The sequence below is a fragment of the Haliotis cracherodii genome, unplaced genomic scaffold (assembly GCF_022045235.1).
Source record: "Haliotis cracherodii isolate W230 unplaced genomic scaffold, xgHalCrac1.p SCAF_10, whole genome shotgun sequence".
NCBI lineage: Eukaryota > Metazoa > Mollusca > Gastropoda > Lepetellida > Haliotidae > Haliotis > Haliotis cracherodii.
Window position 1 is genome coordinate 41809354 of NW_027266265.1, and position 12102 is coordinate 41821455.

The 12102-nt window shown below is 39.1% G+C and overlaps 1 protein-coding gene across 2 annotated transcripts; it reads left to right on the top strand.

Moving 5' to 3' along the window:
* Positions 1-469: 469 nt before the first annotated feature.
* LOC139450738 (G1/S-specific cyclin-E-like) lies at positions 470-11764 on the top strand. Of its 2 annotated transcripts, XM_071232559.1 has the most exons (9): positions 470-487; positions 899-940; positions 1094-1181; positions 1306-1359; positions 9376-9687; positions 10038-10427; positions 10630-10741; positions 10861-11018; positions 11237-11764. In XM_071232559.1, exons 2-9 carry the CDS (start codon positions 927-929, stop codon positions 11378-11380), a joined length of 1272 nt encoding a protein of 423 aa, XP_071088660.1. In that variant the 5' UTR covers positions 470-487; positions 899-926; the 3' UTR covers positions 11381-11764. The 2 variants fall into 2 exon arrangements, with proteins under 2 accessions (XP_071088660.1, XP_071088668.1); XM_071232567.1 differs by lacking the exon at positions 1306-1359.
* The last annotated feature ends 338 nt before the right edge of the window (positions 11765-12102 follow it).

Sequence of the window (12102 nt, forward strand, 5' to 3'; positions counted from 1 at the left end):
ATAAAGAAATTATGAAACTTTTTTCCTCATCGAGTCGATTTGTTTACAACTTTCTGTGGCCATGTGGTGAATGAATGAAATCCATGTAAGCTTGTGTTTCGAGTCTTGTTTTGTCTTTCCAGACCACTGGAAGTTTACTACAGGTATATCTAAGATTTCCTATCTCATGAACTTCGTTATTTTAACTTCGTTAAGTTGTGAATCTTGTTTTTCGCGCCGTTGTCTCTCGGAAGTTCATTTTTCTCGTCGGAGGGTGGAAAAGTTATCATCGAATTTCTTTCTACAAACTCAAAGACTGGCCTATTTATTGGTTAGTATCACATATAGATTGATGTCAAAACTAATCAGGCCTATATTTTGAACATATTTAATGAAAGTTTTGTTTGTGTGGGAAAGATGCATGCGCAATGTCCCTGCGTGGTAACATGGGTTTGCGCGGGACGTGACACCTCAGTCAATGCAAGCTGGCAGGAGAGCCAGACGTGTTGTAGGTAGCTCCTCAATTTTTAGCTATAGTGTAATTAACAAGGGTGATTGGTCCCTCAGCTAAGACAACATCAATCAGGATTACGTATACCTATCTGGCTAAAATTATCCATCAATGGGGTTTTATTTTATGCAGGAGGGCCGGTACGTCGAACGTGTGTTTTTGTAGCCTAATGTCGAAATAGGGCATGGAGTTCATTTCTTTCAGCGAGCCCGCCTTCTCATCATTGGACAAGATCCTTTTGATATGGTTATATTATAAATTCGTGTAATTTTTATGTGCAGTCATATTTTACCAGAATGATCATAATGTGTTAACAAGAAAATGGATTCGTTGGAGTTACGAAATGACAACTTGGACTTCGTTGATAAAATGATCGGAAAATATACTTCATATTTTCTGTCATTTCAGATAACATCAGATATCTGAGGCTTAGAAAATGTCTAGAAAAAGGTAAGAATTTTTTTTTTTTGTATAATGTATTTCATCCTTCGGATATTGTCAATAAGACCTACTGATCGTGACGTAGGACTGGGATGTTGTGAGCCGTCCGACACCGGTCGCACATCGAAGCAGAAGTCAACTTCATATGTCTTTTATTTGCAGTGCAAGACTCCAAAATCGACCAAAAACACAGGATAACGAGAGTGTAGTGTCAAAACCCAACATCTGTAGGAAAAGGAAAGCTATGGAGGTATGTTTATAACATTTTATGATGGACTTGAAACTTCTCCTTTTCACCCCTCTTTGTTTGAGGTGACCCAGTTTACGCTAAGTTTTAGACCCTTTAGAACCCCCAGTTTTAACTTATGTTGCAGGACGATGATAGGGATATAGCTGTGAACAAACGGAGACAACAGTTTAGGATTCAGGTGAGTTGCATGTTGTGAAATTGATCTAAACTTCGACTCAATCGAAAGGCAGAAGTGACAGATTCGCGCCATATCCTCCCTTTAGACCCCCGCGCAAAATTTCGCGGGGATATTTTTCGTGTGAACATTTGAGGAGTGAAATTTCTACATGTTTTAGATTATATGCACAGTTATCTTTTGTTTTATGCTCTCATTTTGTGCAACGTTTCTTCTATTTTTTCTGAATATTTTTTCCCTGGTTCATTCATTAGAAAACTTGTCCTCCATCTTTGTTACTGATGAATATTCATGAGTCCTTAGTTGACACAGCATCTTCCAATCAGATCCAACATCCCGCGAAATAAGCATGCATGTCAATAACAACTATAAACAGATAGTGCACATATCTTGTATTTATATGTATATCGTGTAAATAATCAAAATACTTGCGGACTGAGAATGCATTCAACTTGAAGGTTCCTGGTATGTAAGGCGCGAAATGTCATCGCGTGTCACGGACTGTCAGTTTCAACAGCTGTTTAGCGATGTGTGGATATCATCTTCAGGGGATCTCCACACACTTGTCAATTGCAAATTTGCTGTTATTTTAAAGAACCAGCCAAGTGAACGAATACAAATAGCAATCAGTTGCTGTTGTATATTGTTGGACATTCTAATTAATTTCAAATCATTTATTGTAATCTAATATCCCCTACACAAAACTTTGGCTAATACAGGTTGTTTCTTTTGAACTACTGTTTTGAACAACTGAAGGTTGTTACTGTTTTCGCCCCAATTATGACCTCATTATATTTTACAGAAGCATGAAACTTCATTTTTTCAATGTCACTTTTTTCCATGTAACAAAACAAAAGCAGTTTGAATATTTTAACAATAATGATTTCATCAAAGGTAAATAGATCTACTGTTTTTGATATGCAAATTATATTATGACATGGAATACAGTTAGAAACAAATGTCAAAATATTTAAAAGGTAGGTTTCTACATATATATATTCTGATTGTCAACTTGATGTAAAAGTAAAGAACGTGTGTTTATATTTCTTACGGTGGCATTCCGTCACCACAAGACTTATTTTCATTCTGGTAACTAGAAAATGCAGCCTCTTCTGGACTTTTTTAAAAAAAAGTGTATAATTCCAAATCATAATTTTGGTTACAATATGGCTCCAAACCATCAATGGGATTTATACTGCCATATAAATAACTGTTTGATGTATTTTTTTGCTGAATTGACTGTTTACGGTTCATTGATTTAGCTTTGTTAGCACACGCCACAGCTGAGGGGGTGGGGGTAGGGCATTCCTCTACATCTGCCTGACCCCAGCTGTATGCAAATGAGCCATTACCTGCCCCTACTCGGCTCAACGGTACAGCCTCCCTGTATTATAATCTTTTCATTGAAAATTAGATGGCGCGTGGCTCTGCTGTCTGCTCATACTGAGGGAATTTGATCTTTCTTTTATTTAGTTTGATCTTTTATCATAGAGCTCTGAACTCTGGTAGGAGAAACTTTGGTCAAGGAACAGGTGTTGTCATTTCCATACCCCCATTGCATTGTGACCCTCCCCCCTTGTCAGCCTTTGAGGTAGCCGGCACACACTCCTGGTATTGTTAGATATAGGATAGTTTACTGGATATTGGCCACATTTCTATACAGTCATCTGCTCATCAGCATCTGATGTAGAGGTAAAGGTTGGTACCCCGACAACCAGGTGCAGGGGGGTTTGTGGGGGGACCGTCACTGGAGTTCATGCATATTTAACACCTGGAATATTGGCTTTGTTTGAGTGTTGTCAGCAATGGTGTTTTGTGGTAGTTGATTAATAATTTAGTTTGATTTCCTTTTTAATTCAAGTGTCAGCTTTTTAAAAAAGGATTTGTGTTTTGGATTGTTGTATTACAGTTTTAAGTTCTGCAAAGTGTGAAATATTTATGAAAGTTCTCATAAACTTGTTTTTCTCAGCTCAGGGTCACTGATGAGCCGTTATGATGTAAGAGAATCGATCATTGTTGCGCCAAACACATTTCCTTTCATTGTTGTTTCCCATTTAAAACATGCAGTAAGATATCTAATGTCATGTTGCTTGCTATTCCTCTAATAAAAGACAGGTTGGAAGTCTTAAGTTTCTTAGCTTTAAGAGCATGGCCATGTCTTTATTGCATCTGGGATGTCAATGTTGTCTTTGCAGTCAGGATCTTTAACCCCAGTGTCAGTAGGTCAGTGACATAACACCAGGTCACGTCCACCACATGATTGACTCCTGAATTCCTTGACCATTACACTGACCAATCACTGGCCACTGGCCGGAGGTGACATAACTTTGTTATCCCACCTCAAGTAATGAGAGCCAACATTTATTTCTCTTTATTCCCTGTTGTTAATTACAGGTTGTTGGTTGTGAATATCAGATGTCACTGTTGTCTATTTCATTGGTAATGTGCGTCTTCCATCTGGCTGTGACAGTGATTGAAGTTGGGTGGAGATAGATGATGCTTTTAGTTTGGGATGTGTCAATTACAGTCTGGTCTAGGCAAGCATCAATGGGGAAAATGGGGGTTTCTTTATTCTGTCAGTGGAAGAAACTGTTGGGGGTAGATGACATTTCTGTGTACATGTTTTTGGAGTTTGGATTAGGTTTCCATGTTTAAGTGGTTCAAGGAGGAAATGTGGAACACAAGTCTTTTCAAACAGATTGGTTGCTCTACACAGTCAACTCCATCAATCACCTGCACTGTCTTCTTAAGAATTGTACTTTTAAAAACATTTCAACATTACATTCAACAGTGCTGAGATTATTATTATCGTACCAGATCATTATGAATCAAAGCAGGAATTTAACGCTAGAACCATTCCTGTGAGCTAGAACAAATAGTTTTCCCCATTGTTTTGACATTGTGCATTTTATCTTTGCCCCGGCTAGTAAAGCTTTAACTTTATGTTGGTCAATGAATTTGAAACAAAAGGATGGCAAATCAATGCCCAAGAAAATTAACAAATCAAATTTTAGATCAGCCTCCCCTTTTGTTTTTAGGTTTTTTAAAATAATTTTTATCTTCACTAGCCTTTAAAAATGAGTTGTGATGTACCTAATAATAACAGTCCTTAAAGAATGTCCTTAATGAATTTAACTTACCTCTTCTATTTTCTAATAGACTAATATTTACATTGTCCATTGCATGGCAATTGATCATATAAAAAGAAAGAGACAATCACTGGAATAAATCAGTATGAAGACAAATGCTGCAATGCTACATCACCATCAACCAGTCCAGTCAACTAACAAGAAGATGCTGTTTGAGTAATTAATTGCAACTTCATCCATATTAACTCAGCCTGCTCCCATAACAGTAGTAACCGACACTGCTCTATCTTGTGGCACTGATTCATTCAAGGCCCAGCGCTGCACAGTGACACTCCATATAAACTGCTATCTTTAATTTGCTAGCTGAGGTCAATTAACTGTACTGTTAATGAGAGGATTATCTTCCCTGTCACACACCGAGGCTTGTTGTTGTTGGCTAATAAGGATTATGACACTACAGCTTATGGTTAAGACTAGAGTGAATAGGAGGAGTCTCCACAGGGGGTCTGGGGGATGAGGGAGGGGGGTCTGGGGGATGAGGGAGGGGGGTCTCTGGCTCCAGTTGGGGGGTAATCAAACAGGAAGGGTAGAGTGTCGGCTCCAGCTGTGTCCAGCATGGTGACAGTTGGCGCCTTGGACCAAACTTGTCACTGTTTAATAAAGTTTTATGGGGTTTTGTTAATGGATGATAAATGCTGACAAGGCACTTTATTGTGGTATCCGCACATTTAATGAAATGTTTCAGACAATTTTCTATAAGGAATTAATTTTATTTCAGAATGATCATGCCAATGAGGTATTAACTAAGCTGTTCATACTTTAGTTTGAGAAATATATGAAATATTTGCCTCTGCATTGATTCAGTTCATTTTCGTTTTCTCATCACATTGCAAGTTTGACTAACCTGCTTTTCAAGAAACCAATGGTTTATGATAAAGCACTTTTCTTCGATTTGGATAAGTTCATTTTATTCAACTTATTTGCACTATTTTGACACCATGCTTGCATTAACCTTTCTCTGCTACTATATTTCTTTTGAAAATAAATTCACTGTTTTGTGACAAATGCTACTAAGCTTAAATCCTGCACAAATAAAACATTCGTCTTTTCCTAATCCCTTAAATCGTAGCAGTTCTGTTACAATGTTGACCTATTGTATACAAGAAAATGCATGTTTCTTATTGTTAGTCTTTCTGACCCCTGTAGTGGTCACTTGAGGTCATCTTGTAGACAATGTCCCATGTAACTTGTAATTGTGTTTGCAGTAGAACGGGTCAGCTACAGTTGTTTTATAGCCTCAGGAAATACAGAAATGAATGAGAAATAATTTCTGCCTTGAGAGAAATAATTGGATGCTGAGTCATTGTCACAGTTTCTTAGTATAATATTGCTGCTGGTCATTGACTAGGTACAACCGTGTTTGAAAATAAAAACATCTTTAGTTCCTTGCTGTTCTTACAGTATTGAATCTACGGACCACTTGAATATTACATTTCTTAACATTCATGGTATGACGGTTGACATTCATGTTATTTTCTAGGGCTCCACAATGGATAATTATTTGTTAATCCCAGTTTAGAACAGGCTTTCCTAGAGAATATAATCTTACCCCCACACCCCATTTCAGATTTTCTTGGGCCTAGTTTAGGGATGAGGAAGTCTTTCTGTCATAGATATGTACACTTACAAAATCAACATTAGATTTGGGTCATTGAATCATAAATGTGATAATAATTTCCACTTTCATTTTTGGATGTTTGTTGATTTTTTTTAATTTGTAAATATCTGTTTACTTTCAAGCATAACAAACTCTTTTTTAAGATATAGCTTTACATCAGAAGGAAGTCTTCCCTGGTACCCACACATTAAACTGAAACAAAATAAGCTATTCCTTTGTGTAGCCTTCAATCTCCTGATATCAGCATCTACTGTTAAAGACTACCCTGAAATCTCACCAAATATACCATATAACAGTATAAAGGGGTGCCTAACAGTACTTTTATCTTGTAAATTACTCCAGAAATCCTTTGAAGTGAACCCAGCGAAGCATGACAATCAGCCTGTCCCACCTGTCCAGTAGCTGACCAATCTGTCCGACCCCTGTGTCCAGCCAACTTCCCCTCCTTACCTACTTCATGTACATAGACATTATCAATAAAGTCCTCATCCCCAGTGTACCGACTGACAACATCCACTTGGCCCTCTAGACAATGTTAGGTAACAATGATTGTCTGGCCTTTGATCTTCCAAGGGTAGATCTGTTTTATTGCTGTGGTCGTTGTCTGGGAGGAGTAGGATGTAGATGTAATCCAGTATCAGACAGCTGTTGCTTCAACTTCTGTTTTTCTGTGTTCTTTGTGAAGTGTAAAATTCATTTGTTTTGTCCTTACTGATTTCTTTTTATGTAAATAGGCTAAAGTTAGTTCCCATTCTATCAATTTGAATAATTTTATAATCTGATCACAGGCCCTAGTCTAGTAAAAAAACTTTTCATTGTAGTCTTGCTAAAAAATGTGTACTGTAACCCTAGGTTTTTTTTGTATACTATTAGGTCAATTAAGCATGATTGTTTTAGTGTATCACTAAATATATTTCTTTATATTTTAATGGAATCTTAATTAACAATTACACTTTTAGGAAATTAATTTTTTCTGGGTTTTTTTTATCATTGATGATGAAGAAATTTCTTTTTGCATATTTTTTAGCCATTGCTGACATTCAGTGTTACCAAGTTCTCTGCTGTAACCTTTATTACATCTGTGAGATGATTGTGTTAACTGCCATCACTTACTGCTAGAAGCATAGGTGATGATCTATGACACAATTTCCAACACTGCCACAATATTGATCTGTTTCAATAAAGTTGTGATAATCAAAGTGTTGAAATGCATTATGCCCCAAATTATTAGTAATGATTGTCACCAAGCATGTGCTGTCACCATGCAGTGCAAGTCACACTTGTGTTATTACTCAACAATGTCCCACATCCCAGGTGAGGAACCAGCAGTCCCCAGCAGTCCCCAGCAGCAGGAAGTGTACAGTTATTCATACTACACCTCATCCATCCCATTCTCATCAGCTTATCCCCAACTAGATAAACAAAGCCTCTAGCCTCAGCCCCCACATGCCCATGTCTGTATCTCAAACTCCGCCCCTTTTCTCACTATTACCAAATGTTCTTCCTCCAATTTCCTCATCATGTTAGCATCCTATTGGTTCACATTACATCATCTTTGACCACTTCCCAAGCTCCGCCTCCACAAGCACCTGCCTTGCCACTGGTCATTGAAGTGTGACCAGGGTCAGTGGAGTGTGACTGATCCAATCCCTGGCCTCATCAGCAGGTGGTCAGCAAGGCTACACAGCGGGAGACTGGAGTACTGCAGGGCTGTCCTCTCCCCCATCAATTGTTATTAGTGTCAGGGCATTCTTTGACCATGTGGTCTGGAGGGGTATAAAGGGGCTGGGACCTGGGTCAGTGGTCAGTAGTGACTGAGCTTCAGTTGTGAGAGGTAGTCTCTCAAGTTCTAGATCTAGCAGTGGATTACAAATACCTTCACAAGGACCATGGTTTACTACACAGCCACATCCTGCCCATGTGCAGATACCCCAGATGAGGTTGGTCTTTGCTTTCATGTCACATGTGGTTTATAGGTGTGCACAAGCCTTACATTAAACAGGAGTTACTCATAGCTGTGCTAGTTGTCTGGTCAAGTTTTGAAATGGTTTGTTTTTTGTTGAGACATTTAAATCAATTTTTATATTGTCAGTTTCTATATTATGAACTTCACAAGAAAGAAGTTACACTCAATTCTTTCATATTACTAACCAGGTGTTGTTTATCTTAGTAGTATATATTCCATGGCACGCCATAGAATAGGATCAGGTGTACATATTACCTTTTCCTCGCTTGATCAATACCAGTGTGTAAATATTTCCTGTTCGAGAACCTGGTCAAGGATAAAATTTTAGGTCATTTTTTTATCCAAATCTGATGAACACAGCAGAGTCGAATTCAACACCCTCCGGTGTAAGCCATGCCTATTTTTGTGTTATGAAGAGCACAACGTCATGAGATCTGTGTCGGTGTATTTACTGGGTTAGGGTACAGTTAGTCATCAAAGGGACACAGTACCCACATTATATCTCACACTGCGTTTCCCACGACTAGGAACATTCTTGTCATGCATGGCTGGGTAGGAGGCAAAAAGTTCATTTGTTACATTAATGTTTTTCTCTACTGATGCATTGAATAATGTTCTCCAGAAATGTGAACATGTTTCTGTATTGAGCTTGCTGAATTATATTCTGTTCTTAGATAAAATTTAATCATGACATGGGTTTTATGTGCATAGATGTGAATCATCAAGTAAACTTCATTGAAACTTTCAAGGATGAATCCTCGGGAGGAAAATGAACCATTTCTTTCTCAAGATGGTTTTTCAATTTCAGTCACAACGTCCCACTTTAGACCACTAGCCCTTAAAATAATAACATAGCAAACCATCAATATGATGCCTTAACTATTGGGGCAAGGACAAGTGCCAATTGATTTTGTTATCATAGGAAAGGTTAGAGACTTGATTTTATGAAATGTTTTGGCCTCCTGGTCTGACATGCTACCCATCCCCCTCAAGCTCCCATTGTTTCTTGTCCACCACCTGGTCAGCGAGGCAAGCTGGTCAGCCTGCAGCAGGTGGTCGTCTCAGGATGGCCAGCTCAGTAGTAGGGAGGCTGCCCTCAAGCAATAGCCACTGACTTAGATACTGACCATATGGTGAGCGATGCACTGGTCAAATTTTGATGAAATACTCTGGCCATTGAAACAGGGTCTCTGTGTGATCTGTTCTGTGTCATCCTGCAAATATTTCACCATTGTCATGAGAATTCATTTGCATTATGATTCAAAATTATTTCCATTGCTGTTTAGAATCAGTGGATTCCCATCTCAGAGGATTCGTCCGTGACGTCATGCACCATCATCCCCAGCACAACAGTCACACCAGAACCGGAAATTACGCCGGCAAAATTCATCGGAACACAATTCCGGTTCCAGAACTATTTTACACCAGTGTCGTCACGATCATCTCCTCTTCCCAAGTTCACATGGGCGGATTCAAAGGAGGTGTGGCAGTTGATGCTCAAGAAAGAGGTTCTGTACGTCCGAGATCAGAACATGTTCGACAGGCATCCAGCTCTGCAGCCAAGGATGAGGGCCATCCTGCTCGACTGGCTTGTTGAGGTGAGCTTTCGTCATCATCTTGTTCATTTGTCTAGTTACTAGACATGTAAAGAATTGTTTACATTAACATTTTTGCAAGGTTAATAACATGGCAAACTTGATATTCTTTTGGATGCTAAACATTTACCTTAGCTGTACTTGCCTGACTGAAAACAGTTTTACTATAGACAGGCTTTGGTCTAGTGGCTAAATTCTTGGTCATGTTTGAGAAATGGTTTTGAAACATGTGATGGATGAGAAATTTGCTTCAGATAATCAACAAAGAATCATTAAAGGAATTTAGACCTTAAAGAATTAAACTGTTCGGTAACTCCTAGTTCAGATTTTACAACAGCTGTTGTATATTTCAGGTGTGTGAGGTGTACAGGCTTCACCGTGAGACATTCTACCTCGCCATTGACTTCATCGACCGCTACCTCTCCCAGAAGCGTAATGTCATGAAACACAACCTCCAGCTATTGGGAATCACATCTCTCTTCATCGCTGCCAAGCTAGAGGAGATCTACCCACCCAAACTGACCGAGTTTGCCTATGTTACGGACGGGGCATGCACGGAGGAGGAGATCCTTGACCAGGAGTTGATCATGCTGAAGGCCCTGAATTGGGACCTGTCCCCCATGACCTGCAACGCATGGCTGTCTGTGTACCTACAGGTCGCTAACATGGAACAGATCGTCAAGGCAGAAGATGGCTTTGTCTTCCCTCAGTTCTCAGGCCATGCCTTCGTCCAAATTGCAAGGGTAAGTGTTCAAGCGTAGGATATATTTGTGATATATCAGCAATGACCCTTCCTCACAACATCAAACAGTATCAAAATATGATGCTCAACCAAAATTTAATGATGTCATTTTTTAATTCTTATTAAATATTTTTATGTTGAGTTTGTCTTCAGGTGTTTTTCTTTTGGACATGTAGTTAATGAAAGTTCTTTATTTATTTCAGCTTTTGGACGTGTGCATGCTGGACCTCGGTTGTTTGCAGTTCACGTACAGCGTTCTTGCTGCATCAGCACTCTATCACATGACCTCACAAGATGTTGCTCTTGCCGTCTCAGGTGTGTACATATTGAATATCAACATCAAAATATTCATATAGCTCGGATGCTGCAACTGAAATGTATTTACTCTGCATTGGAAGCGTTTTATTTATGGTTTTGGTTTTTTTGTGTTCCAGGCTTGAGCTGGCAGGATATTCTGCCCTGTGTGCAGTGGATGTCGCCGTTCGCTGTCACAGTCAGGGAAGATGGGCCCGTCGAAATCAAGTTCTTTCCCACAGTCCCGTCTGAAGACTGTCATAATATCCAGATTCACAACATAGATCTCACATTACTGGTTAGTATAGTGTTTACAATGTACAAGTCCAGCAAAAATAGTCGCTGTTGCATCAATAAGACATTCCAATACATAGAGGAAGCTTCTAGAATCTACAGTGTGATGAACAAGAATAAGGATTTTAAAAAATTATTTTTTTTATTCGGCTTAAATCAATAAGTATTATTTTGCTTAGATTTTATCCAGACTTGGACTTAATATTGATGTTCATATTTCAGGAAAAAGCTCAAAGTCGCCAGGAAGAGGTAATAAATGCAGCCCGTAGATCGCCAGACATAACATCTCAAGTCATTACGCTACTGACGCCCCCTAACAGTGATGAGAAGCCTCTACCTCTCCACAAACAGGGAGATGTAGCATGAAAACAACACCATCTACATTGTGTACAAACTGATGCTGTTTCCCTAACAGTGCATAAACTGATGCTGTTTCCCTAACAGCTAATGTGAACCACAACTAACAAAGATGTTAGTCCAAACTCACAGCTACGCTGGCATTGCCTCCTGCATGTCGGCTCGTGGCAAACCGGTGTGATTGACTGCCACAGACGACTGTTTCCTCCGTGAAAACAGCGCCAGATTCTGTGAAACGCCCCAAGATGGGGTTATGGGGTATATGCAATCATGGGTTCTCCACATCGTGTGGAGAGTGATGATGATGCACTTCAAGATATTGACTTGATGAAGCAGAGGATGTTATGATATGAACGAGTGTCAAATGTGAATGGACAGTGTTCAGTGTGAAAATGAACGTACAACTAGTCTCCGCCAGTAATAACTGGTTCTACTGCCTGACAACTTCAGGCATGGCGTGTTCAAACCTACGCAATAAACGCGCATGAACTAGTCAGAAGCTAGGGCAGTTTGAATACAAATCTTGACATTTCCAATGTGTTCAGAACATGACCAAAAAGATAATTTTCCATTTTGACTTGCAAAATGCAATAGTGCTCAATATTTTTCTACTTCAATGTTATTTTTGTGTCAACGAAAAAAATCATTCATTACCATCAAACCACTGCCAAGCAGCATGAACTCAATACTGCAATATGTTTTCTTCATGTGTGATTATATACCTACAACAC

What these genes read in the sequence shown, in the direction of transcription:
- LOC139450738 (XM_071232559.1), top strand. An exon ending in TGCTCGACTGGCTTGTTGAG is followed by an intron (nt 9,688 to 10,037) that starts GTGAGCTTTCGT and finishes TGTATATTTCAG; the next exon opens with GTGTGTGAGGTGTACAGGCT. An exon ending in ACATAGATCTCACATTACTG is followed by an intron (nt 11,019 to 11,236) that starts GTTAGTATAGTG and finishes TTCATATTTCAG; the next exon opens with GAAAAAGCTCAAAGTCGCCA.